The sequence below is a fragment of the Strigops habroptila genome, chromosome 14, assembly GCF_004027225.2.
Source record: "Strigops habroptila isolate Jane chromosome 14, bStrHab1.2.pri, whole genome shotgun sequence".
In the NCBI taxonomy this organism is placed as follows: Eukaryota; Metazoa; Chordata; class Aves; order Psittaciformes; family Psittacidae; genus Strigops; species Strigops habroptila.
In genome coordinates, this window is record NC_044290.2 from 1,652,574 (window position 1) to 1,678,302 (window position 25,729).

At 52.9% G+C, this 25,729-nt stretch overlaps 1 protein-coding gene across 1 annotated transcript in view; it reads right to left on the minus strand.

The window, feature by feature from the left end:
• DNAH9 (dynein axonemal heavy chain 9) overlaps nt 1-19,316 on the minus strand; it is a 167,645-nt gene extending 148,329 nt beyond the window's left edge. Inside the window, exons 1-14 of the mRNA XM_030506447.1 lie at nt 19,247-19,316; nt 18,690-18,923; nt 16,738-16,905; nt 14,684-14,800; nt 13,180-13,330; nt 12,083-12,197; nt 9,656-9,724; nt 8,572-8,698; nt 7,118-7,373; nt 5,851-6,092; nt 3,438-3,573; nt 2,184-2,380; nt 1,674-2,098; nt 129-351 (exon numbers count right to left, since the gene is read on the minus strand). Of these exons, the coding sequence (XP_030362307.1) occupies nt 129-351; nt 1,674-2,098; nt 2,184-2,380; nt 3,438-3,573; nt 5,851-6,092; nt 7,118-7,373; nt 8,572-8,698; nt 9,656-9,724; nt 12,083-12,197; nt 13,180-13,330; nt 14,684-14,800; nt 16,738-16,905; nt 18,690-18,920 (2,457 nt within the window). The 5' untranslated portion in view covers nt 18,921-18,923; nt 19,247-19,316. The remainder of the gene's footprint in view (nt 1-128; nt 352-1,673; nt 2,099-2,183; nt 2,381-3,437; nt 3,574-5,850; nt 6,093-7,117; nt 7,374-8,571; nt 8,699-9,655; nt 9,725-12,082; nt 12,198-13,179; nt 13,331-14,683; nt 14,801-16,737; nt 16,906-18,689; nt 18,924-19,246) is intronic.
• Between the last annotated feature and the right edge of the window lie 6,413 nt (nt 19,317-25,729).

The following is a 25,729-nucleotide window of genomic DNA, read 5'->3' on the forward strand; positions in this document are numbered from 1 at the left end:
GTTCACTGAGGCCCTCTAATGACAGGGAGCGAGGTCCTAAGTATTCCTGCACTGCTCAAGGAGGCTCACACTCTCCTTGACATCTGCTACTTGGCAAAGTGATGTGGCCATCACAAGCTTTCACCCACCTCCAGCTGCTTGTAGACTTCCTCTGGTAGCTGTTGCTCATACGTCTTCAGCAGTTCAATGGTTTGCTTCAGGGGCTCAAACATGGCATCAGTGACACTCTGCCTTTCTTTAACGGCCAGGAGGTGACCCATCACCTCCACCAAGCCACCGTAATCGCCTTTTTCAACCTTTTTGCTCAAACCTTGGTCAGCAGTTTTGATGAACTCCTCCAGGTCAGCCAAGCTGTGGAACACAAGGCAGGGAGAATAGTTCCCACTGAGATAGTGATCACCTTCTGCCAGGCAGCTGGACTGGCACAGACAGGGGAAGGGCCTGGCTAACCCTGACCATTGCATGGCAACATGCTGAGGGCATCAGAACCACAATTCATGCTCAAAGGGATCCCCAGATGTGGTTCTGCAAGGTACCTTGTGGTACAGCAAGGTACCAGCTTCCTGCAAGGAAGAGATGCATTGGTTGGGACCTCTCAGGCTGGAGAAAAGGTATTTGAGAAGGAATATAATGGAGACCTGTGAGCTCAGCATGACCCATCTCTCAAAGTCCTATAGATTATTAGAGACAAGGAGAGGTTTTGGGGGATGCTTCCCCACCTGCTTACCCTGTTCTTAATCTCACCAGCTACTGGGCACTGTCAGCAGAGGCACAATGGGCTCCTGGATCTCTGGTCCTTTCCAGCACAGCCTTTCCCCTCTTCTCAGAACACTTACTTTTTAAGTGCCCACTTAAATTCTGTGCATGCTGCTGAGCCAAAATACATCCTTAAATACTTCACCTAATAAAAACTAAACTGCTGAGTCAGGGACTCTTTATAACTCCTAAATGCCCATTCTAAACTACACAAAAGCCTCTTTACACAGCAATTAGCTAACAGAATTATGGTACCAAAAAGAACACGAGAGATCATCTCATCCAGCACACACAGCAGCCTTCACTGCTACATGTCTGTAAATGCTTCGTAAGCATCCAAGACCTGTGACATCCATCACTACTCAAATGAATCACCTGGTGCATCATCCCGCACAAACCTGAGGACTAAGCAGGGAACATGTGCTAATCCAAAACTTACATCCCAAACTCCTTTCTTTTGTAACCTTAAAGCTACCTCCCCATGACTGCTCATGCCAGGCAACCCAAACTGAGTTGCACTCAGGAGAGCACTGCATTTAGAAATAGAGCCAGTATCTCATGGTATTGATGCAGCTTTACTGATGGCTAATATCAAATTCAACAAAGCAAGCACAGAGCCCTAACAGAGAATAGATTAGTTGGATCAGGATGAATGGACAAACAGACGTCCTACCTAACAACTCACAGCAGGTCCCAGGAGTATCAGCTCCTTGTCAATGCCCCCAGGAGCATCAACTCATGAGATGTCAATGGTACCAAGCCCATGTAATGGTTTCCACTTTACACACTCATAAGGCAGCACGGACCTTGCTCCTGTGTTAGCTTATTGGTTCCCAGTGTGTAATGATAAAGCCCAGCCAAGACAAGAGAAATCCCCTTTGGTCAGCACAGGGAGAGGAGGCAGGAACATCTCTTACCTGTGCGTGACGTGGTCCACGAGATGCTGCTTGAACACCAAGCTCCACCTTTTGATGGTGTTCAGCAAGGATGCCTTGAAAGGCCGAGCATCGACTTTCATCCAGCCGTGGAAGATGCTGATGGGCTCAATGCGATTCACCTCCTCATAGATCTTCTCGTAGGAGTCGATCTGCTCTTTGAACTGCTGCAGTGTGGGGGGTGTCTCGGGAACCCCGTCCTCCGCATGGGCCTCGACTTCTGCAGCGGTGAGGATGTGTCCGTAGAGGAGGAACTGGCGGCAGAACTCCTTCCTGTCCTCTCCGTAGAGGTAGGAGTAGTGGTCGAAGGCACTGCGGTAGTCGCAGCAGGCCACCGTCACAGCCTGCACGCGTCCCATCAGCTCACGGCGCATGTCGGCCAGGTCCGCCATGTCCTCCATGTCAGCCTACAGGAGGAGAGGGGAGGAGATGTGGGAGCAGCGTGGTACCTCCTCACCACCACACGCCATGAGGGAGCTCCACAGCACGGACCTGGTAGTGGAGGAAGCCGCTGTGCTCGGCCAGCCTGGGCACCAGCGATGAGATCCCGTAGATGTCATTGAGAAGACTTTCCACCATGTCGTAGAAGCCATCGTTTGTGCCAGGGTCCAAGGAGGGATGAAAAATCAAATCTGGGATCACCAAATCCAGCTGCACCTCAAACAGGGGAGCAAGCCCTGCCTTGGGATCTGGTAGAGAAGAACGGAGATGCCAGGGTGTTTCTCCAAGAGGAGAAAAGTGATCTTGAGCCGCCACTAACATCCTACCACAGGATGCACACATGCCCCGCAGGGACACCAGACACCCACTCAGTGGGTCCAGTGACACTGTGTCGGCACACAACACAGAGGAGGTGTTGGCTGATGTTCTAGTACTCATAGGAGATACTGGAGATGAGACACGAGTGATTTAAGGACTGGAATAAAATGCTATGGAGAAAGCCTTAAAGAGACCAGGCTCTCCAGCTAATCAAAAGGGAGCCTGAGAGCTGAACAATTACAGCACACAAGTACTTGCTGAGAAGAAAAACAACAGGAACCAAGAGGCTCTTTAATTTAGTGGAGAAGGGCATGAAAACCCCAACAACTGGAAACTGAAGCCAAACGCACACGTGAAATTCTGTGCGTGTTTTGAACAAGATGGGGAGAACTGGATGCCATTCCCAGTGTGCCTCCGTATCCCGGGGGAAAGTGTGCCTGGAGATGGGCTTTAGCTGGACACAAGCTGCTCTCAGCAGAGTGAGTGAACCTCCACAGTGGCCTTAGGTAGGAGATTTGATTTAGTGCCTCCTGAACCACCTCAACTTTTCACTGGACTAATGCTCAGGGACTGAGTGGTTTCTTTCATGCCTTTCGTCAGCAGAATCAGCTCTTGAGATTTCCCACAAATGAGATGGTGTCACTTGTCCCTTTGTGCATGGGAGCGTGTAAGATGGCTCATGCCCGAGCACAGACTTGGGATGATGCCTCAATTTTGTCTGTCCATTAATCCCTGCAAATGATGCACAGTTATCTCTATCCCTCTGCGTGAGCAATGCTGGCTGGGAGATGGAGTCACCATGTAGATGAGGCTTTTAGTGACATGGTTTAGTTGTGGTCTTGCCAGGCCTGGGGTAAAGGTTGGACTTGATGACCTTAAAGGCCTTTTCCAACCTACCTGATTCTATGACCTTGCCTTGAGGCAGAACCCTCCCTTTGGGGAGACTGAAGCAGCCACCACAACCAGGGCAGAGGAACCAACACTCACCTGTGTTTTCCAGGAGGTACTTGAGCGAGCACTCAATAGCAGTGAAGAATCCATCCAGGACTATCTCATCCACATAATCCACATAGGCCTTCCAGATATCGGATGCTGGGTCTGCAACTAAGAGGCTCTGGTTTTCCTGGAATTAAAAGAAGCAGCCTTCAAATTCAGGGGGCTGAGTCTGTCCTACAAGAGCTGCTCACGCCTGAGAAGTGATGCCAGTGAGCCCATGGATACCAGCCTCATGGGAGGATGGGAAACCAGACAGACTGATGTCGCTGCTGGCAGCATGGCCATGATTTGCTCCTCTACTAAGGGCTGCTTTGTCACCTGAAACAACTCAAAACAATTGGAAGGTAAAAATGGGGTGCAGAAGAGGCTTAGCGGCTCTGTGACATGTTCTCCTCCCTCTTCTCCAGGGCCACAGGCTTTACCTGCAGCAGGGAGCACTCAGGGGTCTCAAAGGCTCATCGCAGTGCATGAAGACCCAGCCCTGGTGGCCTGTATCATGCTACCTTGAGTGAATGAGGCCTTCAAGGTGGACTGCTTACACCTCTGCCCCACAAACAATGATCTCAAGGCCATGTAAAAGCAGATAAAGATTGGGATCAGAAGACAAGGGGCTGGCTAACAACCTCCCTCCTCAGCTCATTGTGTTCCCTTCCTCCAGGCAAGCTCCCAGTTAGGAAATTCGGGGGTTTCTGGCTCACAGCAGTGATCCATCCTCCTGGGTTTCCTCTTTCCATGCCCACAAGGCCAGGCTGTGTACCTGCTCCCCACACCTCCCAGGCTCTGCTGTGCTCCTGTCCTTGCTATGCCCTCCAAGCACTCCCTCTCCTGATCCTGCCAGGGGCTCTCAACACAGTCCCAAACCCAAGAAGGTCCATCCTGCAGTGAGCAGAGCTCAGCACACCGTGTGCTGCTGAGGGGCAACACTGGCGGCATTAGTGGCATTGCCAGCTGGGCTTCAGCCAACCCAAAGTTGCTGCTATCCAACTTGACACATTGCAGATGGGTTCTTAACCTCCCAATGGAGCAAGCCAAGGCTCTGGCCCACGGCCCATGGCACACTCATCCCAGCCACGTTCTGCTGACACAAAAGAAAGAAGAACCAGGAATGAACTCTGTGGGAATGCCTGTCTGAAAGCACCATCCTTTCTTCAGCATTCCCTGGCCTTGTATTCGATGGTGCTCCCCTGTTACTGGTGTTTTACTGGGCCTATATGCCCTTGTCCTGGTGAAAGAAGGGCAATGAAAGCCAGCACCTAGCTTTCCTGCCTTTGCCTGTTGGTGCATGTACCCAAATCCTCACTGTGCTTCTCTCAGCAGCCTCAGGACTCACCAGCCCACAGGAGGACTTGAACAACCAAGGGAAGCTCAGCAGAGCAGCTCTTGGCCCCTCTGCTGCTGCTCCCCGAGGTGTGAGCAGCACAGCAAGGACAGAGGCATGGGGACACTCCATTTTGAGCCATGGTTTCCTTCTGTCACCAGCACCTTCGTGGTGCTTTGCAGTTGGTGCTGCCCCTGTGAGCAGCACTGGTGATGCCACCACACCGGTTATGCCAGCCCTCCTGCCATGACCACAACCCCATATTCTCCTCGGCCAATCTAGCAAGTGCCCTGGTCTCTTGGGTGGTAGCTGGAGGTGGCTGAGCCTGTTACAACTGTGCCAGCAGAACAACATGGGCACGGGAGAATCCTCGCTGTGGGTTCAGGGTGCAGAGAAGGGGGTTGGAGGTCCAGGGCTGACTGCAGACAGCAAGGTAAGCTTAGCAACAAGAGCTCAGTGTCCCAGAGAGGGACAGCTGGTTCTCTCCAGGGTCCAAGGCTGGACAGTGACCCTCAGGAGTGGGCTGGACCTAAAACCCACCTTCCTCCAGGCCAAGGTGCTGTCCCTGACATGGTAACACCTCGCTGTGGGCAGGTGAGGAGCCGAGCTCTGGGCTTTCTCCCAGCCTGCAAAGAGGACTCTCAGTTCTGGCAAAGCCAGAAAGCACGAAGGTTTCGGGCAGCAGCTTTTGTCCTGTCGTTCAGCTGACCCCTGGACTGGCAATGTCACCGCCTGCTCCTCAAAGGGACGAGTCTGAAGCAGAAAGGTCGGGCAGAGCCTCTCTGCTGCCAGGCACATCTTTCAGAGGAGAGTAATTCCAGCTCCTGCTGCACGACTCCCATCTAGTGGCTCCACAACCACCAGGACTCGAAGCCAGGCTGGGCTGCGCTGAACTGGGTGCCAATGGTGCCCAGCGCCACACACGCAGCCATAGCAGCTCATCAAAGCCACCCTTCATTAACGCTGAGGTTTGCAAAGGAGTTAATGGAGTTCACTTTAAGGCGAAACAGCTCCAGACATTTCCTCCAATGCAGAGACACGGAGCCTATGAGGAGCCAACCAACCCCTGGGGAAGGTCCCTCTCACCTTCAGCAGGGAGTGAATCCTCTGCCCCGACTCCCGGACCAGGCTGTAACGCTTCTCCAGACGGTCCCGACAGTCCTCTAGGACCAGCAGTGATTCCCTTTTACAGTCCTTCCTCTCCAGTATGGGTGACACCCAGGACCGCACGATGCTCTGGATCTCCTCAACGTTGTCTTTGGCTTTCTGTATCCTCCGCTCGAGGTCATGGACACCATCCATCACCATGGAGATGTGACTACAGACACCTGGCAAACAGGAGATGATAGATGGTTTGTTTTCAGAGCTGCTGGGCCAAGCTTTTGTGCACCCTCCCTAAGACCAGCCTCTGACTTATTCCCTGTAGTCGCATGTATTTCTTACCCATCATTGACACAAGAGACTTACCACCTCGACCAACAGACCCATTTCTAGCTCCCTCCTGCTCCAACAAGCCATGGTGCAGGCAGCCACAGCCTCTGCCTTCTGCCAGCAGCACCACCTGGGGATATCTGATAGTTCCTGATTCTCTCTATTCAGGTTTGATCTCCCACTGACTGCTATTGGAGAGATCAACATGGGCAGAATGAGCACAACAGGCTGAGCATCTCTGCCACCACCACTTGAGCAGGGACCCATGGCCTCAACACATGGGCTGTGTCAGCCCCAGCTACCAGCGAGGGCTGCAGGGAACTTAGAGAGATGCAGCGAATTTAGGGTTCATCCGCAGGAAACCCCATCTTTATTACACAATGGAGAAAGAGGTTTTCACTGTGAGGACTTCTGCTTTGCAGGTACCCAAGGGAGGACACTTGATCCTGTTCACACCACAAGCCTGATGACAGAAATGCATATTCCACCTGTGAGCAGTTTGCTTTCACCAAGAGGAAACAAACTGTCTTCCTCTGCTCTGCTTTGCAGTTCAAACTGATAAATCACCCTACAGTCAAGGTGCACAACCCCACCCCAGCTGCAGTATTCCATCCTTCTGGAAAAGACAACGACGTGGGCCTGGCTCCATCCCAGTGCCCAGCATTGCCATCTCCTTGGTGGCACTGCTCACAGGGCAGCCCCTCCTCCCCAAAAGCCCGGCTGATCCTGAAGGGAGCAGGATCCTGTCCACAGCCCCAGCACACGGAAGGAACATGGCAAGATGGGGGCTGCCCTGCATCCTCCCCAGTGCTGGCTCTGCTGGGAACTGCAGTTGGGAACCAGGTGATGGAGGTTGGGCACATGGGCAAATCCCATGATACCCAAATGTATGTGCTCTTTCCCCCCGACAGAGGTAGCTCACCCTCCATCTTCCAGTTCAGTGTTTCTTCTGCCTCTTTCAGCTTCAAGTCAATGTCCTGCAGCTGCCCCTGTATTAATGGGTATTCAACCTCCAGGACTGTCTTCAGGACCTTGTTGTATCTGTTCACCATCAGCTCCAAGTTGGCCACCATCTGCCGGTAGGATTCCTTGGAGGAATAGATTTCTGCTGCCATCGGTGGGATGGCTCCCATCTGGCTGCTGGACAGGTAGCTCACCTCCCTCAGCACCGACACCAGCTGCAGACAGGAGGCAGAGAGCTGAACATGGGACAATCCTACCCAGTGACTTTCTGAGCATCTTAGGGATTCACTGCTGCTTTATTCCCAAAGCAGAATGCTCTGGGCAGAGCCTGGACACCCCCTGCTCCACACCATCTGTCACCCGCTGATCTTTGCCTCTGGTTTTCTTCCCAACCAAAGACAGCTCTGTTAACTACCCAGCCAGCTAAAGCCACGATGATCTCTAGTTCTCTCAGCTACCCTCATCTATAGTCCTGTGCCTGCAAGCACAGCTTAGCAGTTACCTAAGCCAAAGCTAAGATGGTGCATGCTCAGCACACCACAGGCTCCAACTCCTGTCACCAGGATGAAGGGTGGAAAACATCCCCTGCGGCTGTTTGGCTCCCACCTCGGCAAGGAGCTTCCAGGGAGATGGACAAATCCTTTGCCTGAGGGACCAACCCTGACTGAGCTCTAACCCCTAAACACTTTCCTAACAGCAGCACATCCCAGGGAGCAGGGGATGTGTTTGATGCCAGCGTTGCCCAGGCCCCTGACATGCAGCACCTCCAGCAAATGGCATTTCTACAATTGAAGAAGCAGCTTCTATGGAAGCTTCCAATCCATCTCCACACACTGCTGGCTTGGATCCCTGCTTCTGCTTTGGGTGAGGTGCATGGTCAGTCCCCCCTGTGCTGGAGACATGCTTTAGGGGAGCTCGAGGGGACAGAGATAAAGATCTTAAAACTATCCTAAGTCTCATGCACTGCAACAAAGGAAATCCAACAGCCACAACACTGGAGGAACCAGTCAAACCTTGCCTGGGCTTGTAACACCCTGTCAGGAAGCTCAGACTTCAGGTACATCTAACACAAACCCATCTCTGCGGGTGATGCCCCAACAACCCCCACCAGTACAAATCTGGTCTGGAGATGCTGGCACCAGTTCATTGGCTACTCAGGGACTTGCTGTCTGGCTTTAATCAGAATGTGCTCTGGTTAAACTGGAATCCTGATATTTACAGGGAATTAAAGCCCACAAAGAGGATGGTCCTTTCCAACCCTGACTGTTCTGTGATTCTATGATGGTAAATCCATGTCAACCATCACAGAGAGGGGTTCCATAGACTGGAGCAGGACAGATCTAGTACCAAGCTCACCAGCCCCCCTGCACCCACTGGAGAAGCCCAGGCAAGCTCCCTGGCAGCAGGTTTTACCTGGGGATCAAAGTTGACTGTGATGAGTTTGGTGTCTGGGTCCCGCCGGATGAGTGGCTGGGTCAGGTTGTACTGGGATCTTTCAGACACTGTTTGGGTCCAGTTCACATAGAGCTTTTCCTGATACCTGCCAGAAGAAAACCCAGAAGATCCACCATTGAGCTACCGAACCAGCAGAGTGAGGTATAGCACCAAAGGAAAGCCAAGGCCATCCCTGAGGATGAAGAACATGAAGGAATATTAAAAACCCATCCATGCCATCTCCATAAGCAACATGGCTTCAAACACCCAAAAACCAGTGTCAGCATCAAGTCAGGAGGGTAAAGATCTCTCAAGTACCAGATTTTCAAAAGCATTTAGCCTCACGTAATAGAGAAGCAGCTGCTGGGCATTTCTGAAGTGTCTGAGCAGGATGGGTGCACTACAGAGACCATCAGCCTCAGGGGAATTCAGCTCTTGAAGAGCTCAGCACCACCACTGGGGATGGAAACGCAGGGGGCTGACATGGGGTCCTGGTATCTCACGTGCCATGGAGAGTCCCAGCACCCAAGCAAGTGTCTTCTGAACCACATTGTCACCTGAGCACTTTGGGAATGTCACCCAGACAACATCACCTCTGCTGAAGTCACCCGGGACCCTCTGGTGTCTGCTCCCTTCTGAAAGGCTGAACCAGAATCACTCAGCCTCTGGTCTGGTGGTCAGGGAACAGGGCTCCCTCCAACTGCCCTGTGGTACCCAGCAGCCAGATGTCTCAGCTCCCTTCACTGCTGGTGGAGAGCAGGCCCTGCAGGGACATCTCCTTCCTGGGGAAGTGGCTTTTCCCAAGTAAAATCCCAGAGGAACTAGTGCAGTTGTAACATCAAACATTATGTCACTAAGTCACGGGCAATGAATCTGTTCCTCCGTGCAATCATCTGATTTCAGGATGGCACAGAAAGATTGTGGCATATAGCAACGTGATACCTCCTCCTCTCTCATCAGATAATTCCCTTTGGCTTAGAAAGAGACATTCCCAGACCCTGGGCTTACAAATGTGCTGGCAGGTGGCACACACAGCCCCAGCCTTGCCTGAGCCACCACCTACCTGTCGAGCAGCTGGATTATTTCTTCATACCTCTCCATCACCCTCCTTCCTTCAGCAGAGTCCAAGTAGCTGGGAGCACAAGAGACAAGCTCAGCATTATGTGTAGCTCTGGCAGGCTGGAATCTGCATCTACCCTTCCCAAGAGCAGCCACCAGTTTGCAGGCAGGTTCTGACTGGGGGCTGTGGATTTCATCCCAACCACATCACCCAAAGCCATTGGGTGGCACAAAGGCTATCCAAAGGCTATCCAAACCCCAGTGTGCCCTTCCTCTGGTGTGTGCTTGACAACCTGCACAACAGGGACCCCATCCTGATGGGCAAAGAGGGGCTCAGTGCTGCTGGCCTCTGACATACCTGATGCTCCCAGTTCCACACTCTATTTGCACAGAGCATGGCAGCCTCTGCTTACCAGCCAGCACTTCTAAGGTCAAACAGGCCCAGCACTTGGCTCCTGGTAGATGCAGCTCTTTGTGGTGTCAAATTTGTGCCCCTCAACAGGGAAGAGCAAAGGCATCCCAGAGCTGTGGGACTGCACCTCCAAACCCAGGCAGGCACAGTAATTCCACCTTTTCCCCACTGTTCTCTCTACAATAGCCCAGTTTTCCTGAACACAACTGTTGATTTTAGAGGCTGTTTTGGCAAAATCTGAATGAACTTCTTCAAATCCTGAGCAAGTGCTGCTCAAACCTTTTGCAACTAAGCAGGTCCTCTCAGCAAAGCCCAGCAAAAGCATCCTTGGTTTTCCTTTTTAATCCTTTTTCCCTTTGCATGTAGGAAACAGCATCATGTCCCACCTCCTGGAGGGCATGGTTTGAACTGATCTAAACAGACGAAAGAAAATCAATGCAAAATGTAGATCTGGGTTCTTCTGCATGGTTTCCTGAATTTGCCATCCAGATTAAAACCAGGCACGATCACTCTGTGCTGGGAATGCTCCAAGAGCTTGTTTCATTGCACTGATGTCTTTATAGCTGCACTTAAACACTTCCTTAATGCAATACACATTGAAAGAAGGCTACCAATACGGCCCAGTGAGAAACCTAGAATAGTTTGTGTTGAAGGGACCTTAAAGCTCCTCCAGCTCCAATCCCCTGACAGGGGCAGAGACACCTTCCACTAGAGCAGGTTGCTCCAAGCCCCTGTGTCCAACCCGGCCTTGAACACTGCCAGGGATGGGGCAGCCACAGCTTCTCTGGGCACCCTGTGCCAGCGCCTCAGCACCCTCACAGGGAAGAGCTTCTGCCTCAGAGCTCATCTCAGTCTCCCCTCTGGCAGGTTAAAGCCATTCCCCTTGGCCTGTCCCTACAGGCCCTTGTCCAAAGCCCCTCTCCAGGTTTCCTGGAGCCCCTTTAGGCACTGGAGCTGCTCTAAGGTCTCCCCTTCAGGAGCCTTCTCTTCTCCAGGCTGCCCCAGCCCAGCTCTCTCAGCCTGGCTCCAGAGCAGAGCTGCTCCAGCCCTCGCAGCAGCTCCGGGGCCTCCTCTGGCCTCGCTCCAGCAGCTCCACGTCCCTCTTGTGCTGTTGCCCCAGAGCTGGATCAGGACTGCAGGGGGGGTCTCCCCAGAGCGCAGCAGAGGGGCAGGATCCCCTCCCTGACCTGCTGCTCACGCTCTGGGTTCAGCCCAGCTGTCATGGAGGTGGCTTATTTTGCTCAAGCACATAAAACGAGTGGATCCAGGTACTCCAAATCCTGCCCAGCACAAGTCAAGCTGTTCCTGTGACCACAAGTTGCAGCTCCTGAAGCACTTTCTGTTGCCCTATGTCCAGTGCTGCTGCTTGCAGGGCTCTTAACTGCTGTCTCATATGGTGCCATGTGACTTGGCAGCTGCGAGCATGGGGCCCCACTTCTCCAAGACCACCCATAATAACAAGCATCTGGGTAGTAACTATTCCAGAACTATCATCTTTCCTTGATCTCAGGAGATTGCTCCTTTGTTTAATGCTGAGAAAGTTCTTCTGCCAGCGCCCAAAGTCCTCGTCTGTTCATTAACCTGGAAACTCAGCCCCATCCATCCATCTTAGATGAGTCCAATGCAGCATCTCTCTGCCATTCACAGCTTGGATGATGCCAGAACCTGGGCTTGCAGCTGAGGGCTTGGGCTGCTCTCAACAGGGAGAATGTGCTGAGTGGGATCACAGTGAGAAAGTTCTGATACTTCTTTCAATTGCTACCTAGGACTGTGTCCGAGAGCTGCAGAGCCCATGTGCTATGTGGGGTACCACTGCGCCTCTCAACCCCTTCTGAACAAATCCAAGTACTGGTTTCTTAAAAACCAGTCAGGATTCTCACCAGGAACTGACCAGCACCAGTGCAATCACTTCACCCCCCTTTAACTGGGAATGATTTCAGCCATAACCACTGGATAACGTTCAACAGGAAGGAAAACAGAGCGATTAAAGAGACCAACTTAGCTGGAACAGACACGCACACCGGTGGGATGCACCTCAAGTGACCAAACGGCTCCTGGATCCGTGCGCGCAGCTCCCGAGCCCAGCCCAGCGCTCCAGCCACCGGGGGCATGTTCTTGTGCACAGGGGGGGATCCTGGGAAGGGCACATTGAAACAGCATTTGACTGAACACTGTACTTGTAACCCCAAGGATACACCAACAGAAGCTCATCTGCACCAAACTGCTCTCATTTCCCAGCTTCCTTCCTTAAATCCAACAGCTGACACACTGGGGGAGGTCTGTGACCAGGGCAAGTCTCCTAGTGCCTCTGGACCTTGAATAAGGACCTGAGATTAAAGAAACCTTGTTATGTTAGAAACAGAGCTGATAAGGAGGCATGCTTTGCCTGGGATGCATTCCCTGCTCCCCACAAACACTAATGTAGGGATTTCTGACCAGGAGCTCGTTCTGACCATCTTATCTACACCCACAGAACAACACTCCCCAGATTCACAGCAAAGGTTGGCCTCGTCCTCCAGGAATCTCTCTGTTCCCTTTGTTAACCTGCACTGGTTCCAGCAGTGCTGCCTCTTCCAGACTTGCTTGGTTCCAATACAACCTTCCGGAGGCAAGTGAACCGAGTGTTGTTCAAAAGGACACACTCTAATCCTCATAACCTGACAGGAGTCTGACCCGTGTCCTCCTGGGACACGATATACCTGGAAAGGCTGATTAAAGATTTGTTAAAGTCCCACTTGCATTTCCAGCATCACAAGGGAAACACAATAAAGTCATACTGGGGAGCACATGAGCAAGGCCCATGGGGTGTCTGAGGCTGGGCACAAGTGTGGAGAGAAACCCCCTGTCAGAGCCTTGCTGGGATAAAGCTTGTTCCCAGGCACATCTCATGGATACACATTTAAAACATGGTATTTTCCCCCCAGCAGATTATTTGCTTTAATACTAAGAACAGCTTTCCAAGGCATTTCCATTCCCAGCAGGAGCTACAGAGGCTCAAACCATTTCCAACTGGGCAAGTCTTGCTTTCCTTAGAAGAAAGCAAATTGTTCCTCTCCCCAAATGAACCTAAACCCCATTTCCTGTAGAACCAGCTGTACTGAGCACGAGCCACCCACCGAGCTCCAGCTCTGCCTGGATGTGCCTGGCGTAGATGAGCCTGGCATGGCCCAGGGCACTGTGGAACATGCTGATGAGGACAGAGTATTTGTCAGCAGCATCTGCAGCGATCACTGGTCGCTCCAACAGGCTCCCAAACATGTCCAGCAGCTGCGGAGGGGAAGAAGCAGGAAAAGAAAGGGGGAAAAAAATCACAACCCAGACTTCTGCAGAGATCCACGGGGATCTCCTTCCCTAGCCCACATGCTTCATCCTTCTCACTAGCTCAAACATCTGCACCAATGGGCACTGTGGAAAAGGGAAATTCCTTTACCCTGCTTTTCCAAGTAGTCCCTCCCTTTGTTACAGAGATCATGGGATCATAGAATCAACTTGGCTGGAGAAGACCTTCAAGATCATCAAGTCCAACCATTCCCAGCACTGCCAAGGCCACCACTAACCCATGGCACTGAGGCCTCGGCTACACGGGGTGTGAGCACTTGCAGGGACGGTGACTCCAGCACTGCCCTGGGCAGCCTGTTCCAATGCCTGAGCACCCTCTGGGGAAGGAATTGTTCCTCAGCTCCATCTAAACCTGCCCTGGTGCAGCTTGAGGCCATTTCTTCTTGTCCCATCCCTTGTTCCTTGGGAGCAGAGACCAGCCCCCTCCTGGCTCCATCCTCCTGTCAGGCAGTTGCAGAGAGCGATAAGGTCCCCCCTGAGCCTTCTCTTCTCCAGACTAAACCCCCCCAGGTCCCTCAGCCGTTCCTCATCACACTTGTGTTCCAGGCCCTGCACCAGCTCCGGTGCCCTTCTCTGGCCCCGCTCCAGCACCTCAATGTCTCTCTTGTTGTGACTTTGGAACCATATTCCAACTGGCATTCTTCAAATGTTTCAAACTCTGCTATTTTTTCCAAACCCTTCCAAAGTGAATTGCTGCCACTTCCCACAGGCTTTTCTACAAACACTTGTGTTGAAATTATTCATAAAATCCCATTTCCTTTTCCTGCAAGATGAACACAGCAGTCTGGTTCCTGGAAAACTCCCGTTTCCAAGCCTAAAACACATCCAGGTATTATCAATATGAACAAATTGATATTAACAACCATTCCCTGAGCTTTAACAGCAGTTCCCACCAGGAAATCCTACAAAAAGCAGAATTTCCCCCAACACACAAGTCAAACATGTGAGAGCCTGATGTGACTAACGTGACTGCTCCTCCTACACTGAGCAGAGGCCTGCTCTCTTTGTGTCCTTGTGGCAAGAGCTGAAACCCTTCCAAAGCTTTCAGCAAACACGCTGCTCCCAGCTCCATGGTTTGACACTTTGGGAGGGACCCACAAGCCTGAGCATCACTTACCAAAACCAGTCCCAAAGCTGCGAGTCTCATTGTGCCACTGCCCATTCCTGTGTGCCTGTAGCTGCGGCACTGCCCGGAATCCCACCTCGGTGGGATTCTCACCCATGCAAGCCACAGGTGCCTGATTTCCTCTCTCCAGAAGACAAGGAACATGACCAACAAACCTTAAAGGCATGCTCCAAGTCTGAGGCATCATCGAAAGCCTGGATGAAAACAGTGCCCAACTGGCGGTCGATGTCTTCTACTTTCTGCTGGAATTTCAAGGCATCTTGCTCAAATTCCTGTGGGAAAACAGAACAGCAGCTGTGAGGCTGTGAGAGGACACTGAGAAGGTACCTGCAACCTCCTGATACAGAGGTTTTTCCTCTTCCTATTCATCAGGAATTAAACCACTTGACCTGAAGGCTACACCATCATCCAGCAAACCCATAGATGAACCTGTTGGGTTCCAAATCCAATTACTCCCAAGGCAGAACAAGCTTGTGGTTTTCACCTTGAGTTGGCTGTAAGTGGGACAACAATAAAGGCAGCTCAGAACACTGGTACACATTGCCCAGAGAGGTTGTGGAGCCTCTACCCTTGGACATATTCAACCTTGGAGATGGTTAACCTGACTGCTCACAGCCTTGCTCTAGCTGAGCCTGCTTTGAGCAGGGAAGGTGGACTAGGTGATCTCCAGAGGTCCTTTCTAACCTCACTAGGTCTGTCTTTCTGTAACTTCCATCCTCTCCTGGCACTGCTTCTCCTGCTCCAGTTGTAATAAATCCTTTCAAATTGAAGTCCTTTTGTCCTGGCTTGGACAAAGCCACTAAAAATTAGGCCATGTGTCTCTTTTCTGTGTCATAAGGCAACAGCTTTTGCTACTACCACTGCTGAGCTCCAGCAGAACCATGTGCCCTGGTTTAGCTATAATAGAGGCTCTAGAAAGTAACAGAGAGTGCAAAACACAAGCACTGGAAGAACAAGCACAACTCAGTCATACAAAGGCCATGGGGTCACTGAACCCGAGCCACGCCACCATTCCTCCTGCGCCCTCCCTCCTGAGGCAGGGGTGACACGGAGCACCAAGATCCTCCAGGCAGCGCTGGGGACATGCCACCACTGCAGAGATGTGCTGGGAACTACAGGAAGCAAAGCACAAGGCAGCCATCCCCACAGCAGACAGGTCCCAACACCCGAAAGCAAAGCACAGCAGCCCCGTGTCCCACTGCCTGGCACCTTCCACCCCAGCACAGAAGGGAGCAAGGCAGGAGCCTGCTGGAGCCAGGGCTTTGTCCCAGGGTCACCTTCCACTTGGGTGTGTGTCACAGCAGTGTGAGGCTGGAGCTCCTCACCACGGAGCTTCCCTATGGCCACTCCAGTTCTAGCCCTCCCGCTTCTAGATGTGTGGGCAGGCCTGACCATGTCCTGCTCCTCAGGCACAGCGAGCTGACCACAAGGCAAATGGGACAAGCAGCAGAAGAAATCAAAGATCCTCTGAGATCAGCCACAACCATGGGACCCAGACAGGACTACTTCAGAAAACCCATTCTCACCCTTCCTTCATAGCTTACCCCCAGGCCATGCTGCTCAGTGTCAAAGCCAAGAGCAGGAGCTTGTGAACAGGCAGTAAGGAGGCCCAAGGCACATTTGCTTTGCCCTGTTTGCATGACACGTGCTGCTGTGAGCATCTGTGATCCAGATAGCCACTGAGCCGTGACCCAGAGGGCTGGCAAGATTCCTTTAATTAAAGCCCTACTGATAACACAACATGGAGTCTTTGAATTCCAAGAGCACCAGGCGCCATGTGTTCATCTAGACAAGAGCAAACACATCCCCAGAGGTTACCTGAGCTGGCCCTCATCACACAAGCTGGACACCAAGAGCAGGAAAGCAAAGAAACAGGGATGTTGGTACAGCTCAACCACACCAGCAAGCACCACACAGAGGGAAAGCTTGTGTAAAGGGCATGGAAATCCCCGTTTCCCAGCTGCGCTGGTGTCAGGTCCTGAGCTAGCACGATATGCTACATACAGACCTGCAACAACTCCCAAATCTCTGCAGGGAAGGCCAGTGTCTCCCTGTTCCCTCCCGTGACAGCCCAGATCATAATGAAAGGTGAAGGAGCTGGGAAGAGGTCAGCAGGACTGCACATGAGCCAGGGCTCCATGGCAGAGGAAGCTGCTGCTTTGGGAACATGCACATGTTACTGGAGTTACCACAAGCTGGTCCCACCTACCGTGTTGGTCAGGTCAAGGCAGTCATAGGTCTGCTCTGCCAGCACCTTGTACGCCTCCTGGAAGTCCTCATACATGTCCAGCACCTGCTGGCCCAGGGCCTTCCCTTTAATCCCGCTGAACTCCATCTTTTCCAGCTTCACCAGGTCCAAGGCAGTCGCCAGAAGATCCTTCAAAGTCAATGGAGGGACAGAAGTTAATATATTGACAGAAGAAGATGGCAACAGTGGTCACACAAAGCTGCGCATGATGCCATTCCAAGGATGTCCCCAAGCTGAGTGGCACAAGCAGGAAAGGGGAAGCTAGATCCTGCCTGTCCTGGTCATCAGCGGCTGCTCAGAGCATGGCCCTCCCCAGGGGGACCTGCTGCTACCACTAGAAGTACTACAACAACTGTAAAATTGCTATTAAGGATACTTAAAGGACAGGTCCAAAGCAGACCCTGGTATGTCATCCACAGGGCTGAGAACCCCAGTGCTAGGGGTATTGACCAAGAGGAGACTTCTGATGTTTACAGGTACAACTGTCCAAGCTCCTGCCCAGTCAAACCTCCCTGTGTTCAGGTGGGTGTCACTGACCCTGCCCAGCTGGTTGTCTCTGCCACGGGACGGTGACTCCAGCACTGCCCTGGGCAGCCTGTTCCAATGCCTGAGCACCCTCTGGGGAAGGAATTGTTCCTCAGCTCCATCTAAACCTCCCCTGGTGCAGCTTGAGGCCGTTTCCTCTTGTCCCATCCCTTGTTCCTTGGGAGCAGAGACCAGCCCCCTCCTGGCTCCATCCTCCTGTCAGGCAGTTGCAGAGAGCGAGAAGGTCCCCCCTGAGCCTTCTCTTCTCCAGACTAAACCCCCCCACGTCCCTCAGCTGTTCCTCATCACACTTGTGCTCCAGGCCCTGCACCAGCTCCGTTAGCTAATTACAGAATGCATCAAGTTTTACAGCATGTTTAAATAAGTAAACCCTGATCCACTGAGAACAAGGAGAAAACCAAACCCAAAACTTCCTCTGAAGAAGGCAAACGCCAGCAACTTGTACCCTGCACACCTGATCAACTGCACACAAGTTGATCCTGCAACTTGTACCCTGCACACCTCGTACCCTGCACACCTGATCCTGCCCCTGGGGATATAGCAGTGATAAAGAAAGAGCTTCACTTGAGAACAGTGTGGAGAGCAGATGAGTGTGAGCTGTTAACCACACGAGAGAGAGCTGGTGTGCACAGTGTCTGTGTGGCTGTGCTCCCCAGACACAGCAAGGGGCTGCCCCAAACACTCAGACCTGCTCTCTGCAGAACAACATCACCTCCGGCTTGAGGGGCCCTCAGCCATGCTGGGAGCTGAGGGATGGGGGGACTTGTGACTCCAGATGTCCCTGCCTCGGATGAGCATCTCACAAGCAGTGACAAACAGGGACACCCTCAACCACAGCATCCCAGCTGGACAGACCATGAGCATGTGAAGGTGTCACTGAAATCCGGTATCAAAGGGATGAGCTGGTGAGGAACTTTTCCCTGCTCCTCCCCAAGCCCATGTGGCCACACTCAAGGGGAGCATGTGGGCTCTCCAGGCCAGGCAGGACCCAGCTCCGGGGGTGTCTCTGATGGCAACAGGAGGACTAGGGGATGGTAGAGCTTTATGTACAGCCATGAAAACCACAGCCTTCAGTAACCCCCGTTCCCTTGACCAAGAGGAGCAAGGAGTCCAGCAGGACTCTTTGGGAACACCACCACACTGATCAACCTGACCAGAAGGACACAATTGTACATCTTACACATGCAGCAAGCAGGACATGGTAAAACAAGGTCCCAGCCTTGCCATGACAGGAGACCTAACAGCAAAGAAGTGCCCCATCCCCTGGCATCAGGTGAAGCTACAAGAAAGGAAGATGCCAGCAAGTGAGTTCATGGCTACAGCCCTCTCCTGAAGGCTTGCAATAGTCTTCAAGACCAGAGTCTCACCTCCACCATCTCCAGTCTCTTCAGGAAGCTGTCCAGCCTTGCAAACACCATCACAGCATGGAAGTCCCACTCCCTCACTTCTTGGCCTGGTCCATAATACGTGTGCAGCTTTTCCCTTCTCTCCTCAAAGGCCTCTTTGAACGCATTCAGGATGCTGAGCACCAGCTGCACCTTGCCCAGGCTCTCTTCCACCTCTCCTTTCAGAAGATCTTCCGGACACAGGTACACCATGGCCTGGAAAAGCAAAATCTGAGAGGTTACTTCTGCTGCCACAGAGAACGATGACTTCTTGCACTGAATATGTTTGATCCCGCCTCTCAAATTAAGAATCCCTTTGCCAGGGAAGGACGGGGGAAAGGAGGAGAGAGGGGACTTGCATGAAAGAATCCCCTTGGCAAATGCAGGCACCATGGCCACGCACCCGCTGAATGAGAAGGTTGCAGATTTCCTGGAGCAGCACTACTATCCGTGCGGGCACGTTGTAGTGCTTGGAGGTGACCCAGATCAAACACACCACATGGAGCAGAGGGACCAGGAAAGGCTTCACCTCACTGAACTCAACCCTCTCGATGTCCTCCAAGTGGCGCTTGAGGGGCATCAGGTGCAGGTGAATGTCCTGAGCTTCGGCCAAAGCTGTGTGAAGAGATGGGAGAAGTGGTGAGATGCAGCAAGCTGTGGTGTGCTGGGTTATAAGCCAGATGGAAGGTGCCTGGGAAAATAAAGAATCATGATGAGCATGGAGCACACTCACCTACCTGTGTGCTGGAGAGTGCTCACCCATGAACACCGCTCACCTACAGCACTCACCACAACAGGATAGACACTGACATGAAGTCGAGGGACAGGGAGCTGGGGCAGGGCTCTGTGCAGAGCCTGAGTGCACAGCTGTTACATGTTGTGCACACCAAGCTGTGTGGTGCAGCCAGCACATGGGAGGGAAGGGATGGGATCCAGAGGGACCTGGACACGCTTGAGAGCTGGGACAGTGCAAACTTCATGAAGTTCAATCAAGCCAAGTGCAAGGTCCTGCCCCTGCGTCGGGGCAATCCCAGGCACAGACACAGGCTGGGCAGAGAAGTGATTCAGAGCAGCCTGAGGAGAAGGACTGGGGGGTGTTGGGTGAGGAGAAGCTCCCCATGAGCCAGCTCAGTGTGCACTTGAGCCCATATAAACTGCACAATATAGACAGAGTGTGATACAGATCCCTACTAGATGAAATGTTTCCATGGAAAGGGGTGAAGACCAGGGTAACCTGTCAGCATGCATTCAGCTTGCAAAGCCTGAGTGATTTTTCTTATAAGTCTTTAGTTCCCTAAACTGGGAAATGCAATCCTGTCGTTTTCCTGTTCCCAGCTTTCTTGTCTCATTGCCCTGTGACAGACTGGGAAAATACAGGAGAGGAGAAGGCAGATTTGCTGATGCACACCACCATCTACAGGTCGCCTGCCCCACAGCATCCTTGCAACTATCTCCCTGTCAAGAAAGCCAGGAAAGCTGTGTGCAGGCCAGAGCTCGCATCCAGGAGAACATTACTGGACGGGCATGTGGGCAGACACATGAGCCATGGTCACACCATGGTCACACCATGCTGCAGCCCCTTCACGGGTACCAGGCCTCCCATCACGCTGCAAAAGTTGGGGTAAGTCCTGCTGGATTCATGTGGATCCCAGAATCCCAGACTGGTTTGTGTTGAAGGGAGCTTAAAGCTCATCCAGTTCCAACCCCCTGCCACGGGCAGGGACACCTTCCACTAGAGCAGGTTGCTCCAAGCCCCTGTGTCCAACCTGGCCTTGAACACTGCCAGGGATGGGGCAGCCACAGCTTCTCTGGGCACCCTGTGCCAGCGCCTCAGCACCCTCACAGGGAAGAGCTTCTGCCCAAGAGCTCATCTCAATCTCCCCTCTGGCAGGTTAAAGCCATTCCCCTTGGCCTGTCCCTACAGGCCCTTGTCCAAAGCCCCTCTCCAGGTTTCCTGGAGCCCCTTTAGGCACTGGAGCTGCTCTAAGGTCTCCCCTTCAGGAGCCTTCTCTTCTCCAGGCTGAACCAGCCCAGCTCTCTCAGCCTGAATGCTTTATTACAGCAGAGAGAATTCCCAGATCCACTCACTCTGACCTTTGGGAAGGATCTGGCTCAACAGACCAGGGATCAGGCTTGTCCCAGCCTGTAAACAAAAGCAGCAGATCAAGCACAAGCAGCCCAGCTGCACCCCACGAACCAGACAGGGCCAGAAACAAGGCTGCAGTCCCCACAGTCACAGCAAACTGAATGACCAGTGCCACTACAGCCCCACTGGGCTTGAGACCAGTACCACCAGGCTATGGACAAAGGCAAGAAGCCAGCACTATGGTGAAGTTGAACCCAGCACCTTACCTGCCTCAACATCCATGAGCATAGTGTTGAAGGCTGGGACGTAGCTGCTCTCAACTCTCTTCAGCACCTCTATCATGTTCCTGACCTTCTTGGTTCTCAGCTGGTTGTAAATGCATTCCAGGTCCTCACACCTGCAACAGCCAAGACACCTTACAGCTGCCTCCCCACACCACCCACTTCCCCCAGCCCTGATCCAGGATTTCCTTCAGCTACACATAGGCTGAGTGAAAGGAAATGGGAGGAAGCTCCTGCAGGAGACATGGACAAACCCCACAGGACAGATAGACAGTGCTGGGGTTCAACACGACCGCAGCTCTGTCATTGCCAGAACACTTCTGAAGGAAACCATGAGATGCTTCTGCAGACATCAGTAACAGCTCTCCAGCAGGAAGGGCTCTGAATCATGAACTGACATAGCCCAAGAGTTTTCAAAGGGCAGAAGGAAATGCCACTCCCTGGCTTTTGAGCCTCTAAACCCCCCAGCATGGACAGATGAAGAGCAGGCACTGAGGTGCTCTGCTTCCAGAAGGCACTACAGAAGGTGCCCATCAGCTCTTCCTCCTGCGGCTGGTTCCTAGTGAACAGTGACAGAAGTCCCTCGAGGTGTAGCACCTGTGCTGGGGTTAAGGTAAAACACAGCCCAGGGCCCAGTGAGCTCCCTGGCACTCTGCAGGCCATGATTAGCCCATGTGCAGGAGCAATGCTCCTTAGCTCAAGTCACAATGAACTGGAGGCAGCTTGCTCTTCTCGAGCCATACAAGTAGCAACTCTTGTTGCTACTTCAGTCTTCAGCACTCTCCCTCCACCCGAAACTAGCGCCAGTGACCACCATGCCCTGGCCAGGCCCCAGGGTACCTGTTCTTCCAGAACTCCAGTTCCACCTTGGGGTTGGGGTTCCTGCCCTGCAGGAGAGGCTCTGAAGACTCTTTCTTCAGTGCTTCCTGGATCTGGTAGCTCCAGTCTATGATGGACGACTCAGTGGCATAGACAAGAGATTTATCTATTAGCTCCAGGCTGCAGGAAAGACCACGAGGTTAACTTTGCTTTCCGCTTGTTGATGGGCAATGCTCAACCGGATCTACTTCAAATGACCCTGTGGATGGCTGGAGTTTACACGTTACAGTCTAGCTTCATCTTTCAACAACACCTCAAAACAATCAAAACCCAAAAGCCAGTTGCCAGCTCTCTGCACAGCCAGTCACTGGGGCATCAGATCCATTCGGGTTCAGGGTCTGACCCGGAGAGCCAAACCTCCAGCAGCATTATCTCTCCTTGTGCTGTTGTCCCTGAACGTATTCCACCTCCCAACAGCCAATAACTCAGGTCAGAGAGAAACCACACAGAGTGGGCTGCAGCCCATGCCTGGGCTGCATGCTTCCACCTGGGGGACCTCAGGACATGACACGATGTGCAAACACATCTGCTCTATGGACCTTCCAGACTCAGTTATTTTGGATTAGGCCAGGCTCACAGCACTGCCACAGCCAAAATCCTTCCACCCCCAGCCTCTGACACCAACCTGGCTTCTTGGGAGGACCAGGGTGGAAGTTGCTGCAGCTGCAATGAGATGTATCAGCTAACAAAGGATGAGGGGTCCTCAGCTGCAGGATAACGCCTGGTTGCACAGGGGGCTCTGCCTCCCATGGCTGCCCAGTTATGTGGACAAGGGGACCCAGTGCACCTCACGCTGGGCAGGAGTGCTGATCTGCTTGAGGGTAGAAAGGCTCTGCAGAGGGATCCGGACAGGCTGCAGTGATGGGCTGTGGCCAGTTTTGTGGTTCAATAAGGCTCAGTGCCAGGTCTTGCACGTGGGTCACAAAACCCCCCCTGCAATGCTCCAGGCTTGGGAAGAGTGGCTGGAAACTGCTCATGGGAAAGAACCTGGGGGTGTTGGGCCAGCAGTGTGCTCAGGTGGCCAAGAAGGTCAATAGCATCCTGGCCTGTGTCAGCACCATTGTGAGCAGCAGGACTGGGGCCTTGGTGAGGCTGCACCTCGAATCCTGCGTCAGTTCTGGGCCCCTCACTACAAGAGAGACATTGAGGTGCTGGAGCGGGGCCAGAGAAGGGCAACGGAGCTGGTGCAGGGCCTGGAGCACAAGTGTGATGAGGAACGGCTGAGGGACCTGGGGGGTTTAGTCTGGAGAAGAGAAGGCTCAGGAGCGACCTTCTCGCTCTCTGCAACTGCCTGACAGGAGGATGGAGCCAGGAGGGGGCTGGTCTCTGCTCCCAAGGAACAAGGGATGGGACAAGAGGAAACGGCCTCAAGCTCCACCAGGGGAGGTTTAGATGGAGATGAGGAACAATTCCTTCCCCAGAGGGTGCTCAGGCATTGGAACAGGCTGCCCAGGGCAGTGCTGGAGTCACCGTCCCTGCAAGTGTTCACACACCGTGTAGCCGAGGCCTCAGTGCCATGGGTTAGTGGTGGCCTTGGCAGTGCTGGGAATGGTTGGACTTGATGAGCTGAAAGGTCTTTTCCAACCCCAATGTCTCCATGGTTCCATTCTATGATTACAACTAGTCAGAAAATCTGGGGTGGCTTTTGTGGGGATTGGCCCTCAGGGCTGTAAGTAAACTGCAGAATCAGGAGAGCTACCAGGGAGGTCCACCTATGACTGGAGAGAACCCAAATTATTCATTTACTTATTAGGGAGAAACAGCAGGAAACACAGTGGGTGTCTGGGAAGCCACCCCACTTCTCCAGGAGGACAGATGCAACAGGTTCTAACATTCTCTATGGGACCATGAGCAGTTTAGGAGCTTGCAGGAAGTTGTAGGTGGTTTTTCCCATAACTTTGCATGATAAATCCAGGTTTAAAAGGAGGCAGAACAGTCCTGCCCAAGCAGGCAGCATGGACCTCTACCAGGCAGGTCATTTACCTATGAAACAGGGTAAAACCTCTCCTGGGTTTGGGTTTTATCCTCACTGATATGAGCAGTTCATTGCTTCTTCATGTGCCCACAAGCCTGAGCACTGCCTGAGCTCTTCTTGCCTGTGCTGGGTGAGCAGCAGATGACAGGGAGCAGGAAGAATCCCCACGATGTGGAGAGGCTCCCCAGAGGAGCCACCACACGCATCAGCAGGAGGAGACGAGGAGAGCCAGGGTTGTACTCACCATTTCTCATTTTCCAGATCAATGTCCTCGATTCCCTCTGAACCAGCTGGAAGAGGCAGCAAGGTCTTGCCCTTTACTTGGCCAACAACCTTGAAAACAGTGCTTTTTAGGTTGTGGACATGACGTATAAGGTCTTGTGACACCACTCGTGGCCAGCCCTGATGGTTCTTCTGGTTTGTCAGGATGGGCACGATCACCTACAGCAGGAGTCATGAAAGAGCAATCAGAAACAAGTGCTTCAGGAGACAGACAGGCCATTGGACTCCAAGGTCCTTGCTCGGCCGAGCCTGGACACTCATTGTTGCCTCAAGCATTTCCCTGCTCCATGAAACAAGGGCAGATGACGATGAACAGACCTCATCAAACCCTTCTACAGGCCCACTCTGTGCACAAGTGCATCCCTTCCACTGAATCCAAGCAGCTGAGAAAGGTGGAAACCAGCAGACAAAGTGAGCAGCCCCATCCTCAGGCTCCCTCAGCCCCGCATCATGCACCATGGGTTCTCCTTCCCTTGCCTTCACAGCACGTCCTGGTGCTTGCTCCACCTTTCGGAGCACAGGCTCTCCCAGGGTGGCTCCACGCTGGCACCAGCCTGTGGCAACAGCCCGACAAAGCCTGGTTGTCCCTGGTGACAAACAACAGCCCTTTGTGTTACCGGGCTCAGTGGAGGGGAAGGGGATAAAATAGCTACAAATGGACACTGAAAAGGAATAAATACAAAAACGCAAAGGAATCCAGCAGCCCAGGCCCACCCCTGTGCTGCCCCATCTCTGTAACCACGGCTGGCACTGCAGCAACCGTCATGCCCAGGGAGCTGTGGGGAGGGCGAGCACAGCCCCAAGGAACAAGCCATGCAGATACTGCCCAGCCCACCAACAACGGCTGGAGCTATGCTATCAGCAAGATTTGTCTCTATTACTTATATCTGGAGACAACTGAAGTGAAGCCTGGAGAAGAGAAGGCTCCTGAAGGGGAGACCTTAGAGCAGCTCCAGTGCCTGAAGGAGCTACAAGAAACCTGGAGAGGGGGTTTGGACAAGGGCCTGTAGGGACAGGCCAAGGGGAATGGCTTTAACCTGCCAGAGGGGAGATTGAGATGAGCTCTGAGGCAGAAGCTCTTCCCTGTGAGGGTGCTGAGGCGCTGGCACAGGGTGCCCAGAGAAGCTGTGGCTGCCCCATCCCTGGCAGTGTTCAAGGCCAGGTTGGACACAGGGGCTTGGAGCAACCTGCTCTAGTGGAAGGTGTCCCTGCCTGTGGCAGGGGATTGGAGCTGGATGAGCTTTAAGGTCCCTTCAACCCAAACCACTGTGATTCTGTGAAACCACGGGCTGAGAATGCCAGTGATGTTGCAAACAGTCAATGAGAGCTGCTCATTTTCTTCTTGATTGGTAAGCCCATTGTTGGGCTCCCAAGGACCCCCGGCTCCCCAGAGCAGAGGTGTGCTCCCTCTGCCATCACAAGAGTCAAGTCTGCCAAGCAGACAAGGTCACTTCCTCACTGAAGAGCACACAGTTTTGGTGTGTCTATTCCTGACATCCTAAAACACCCACAGAAAGAT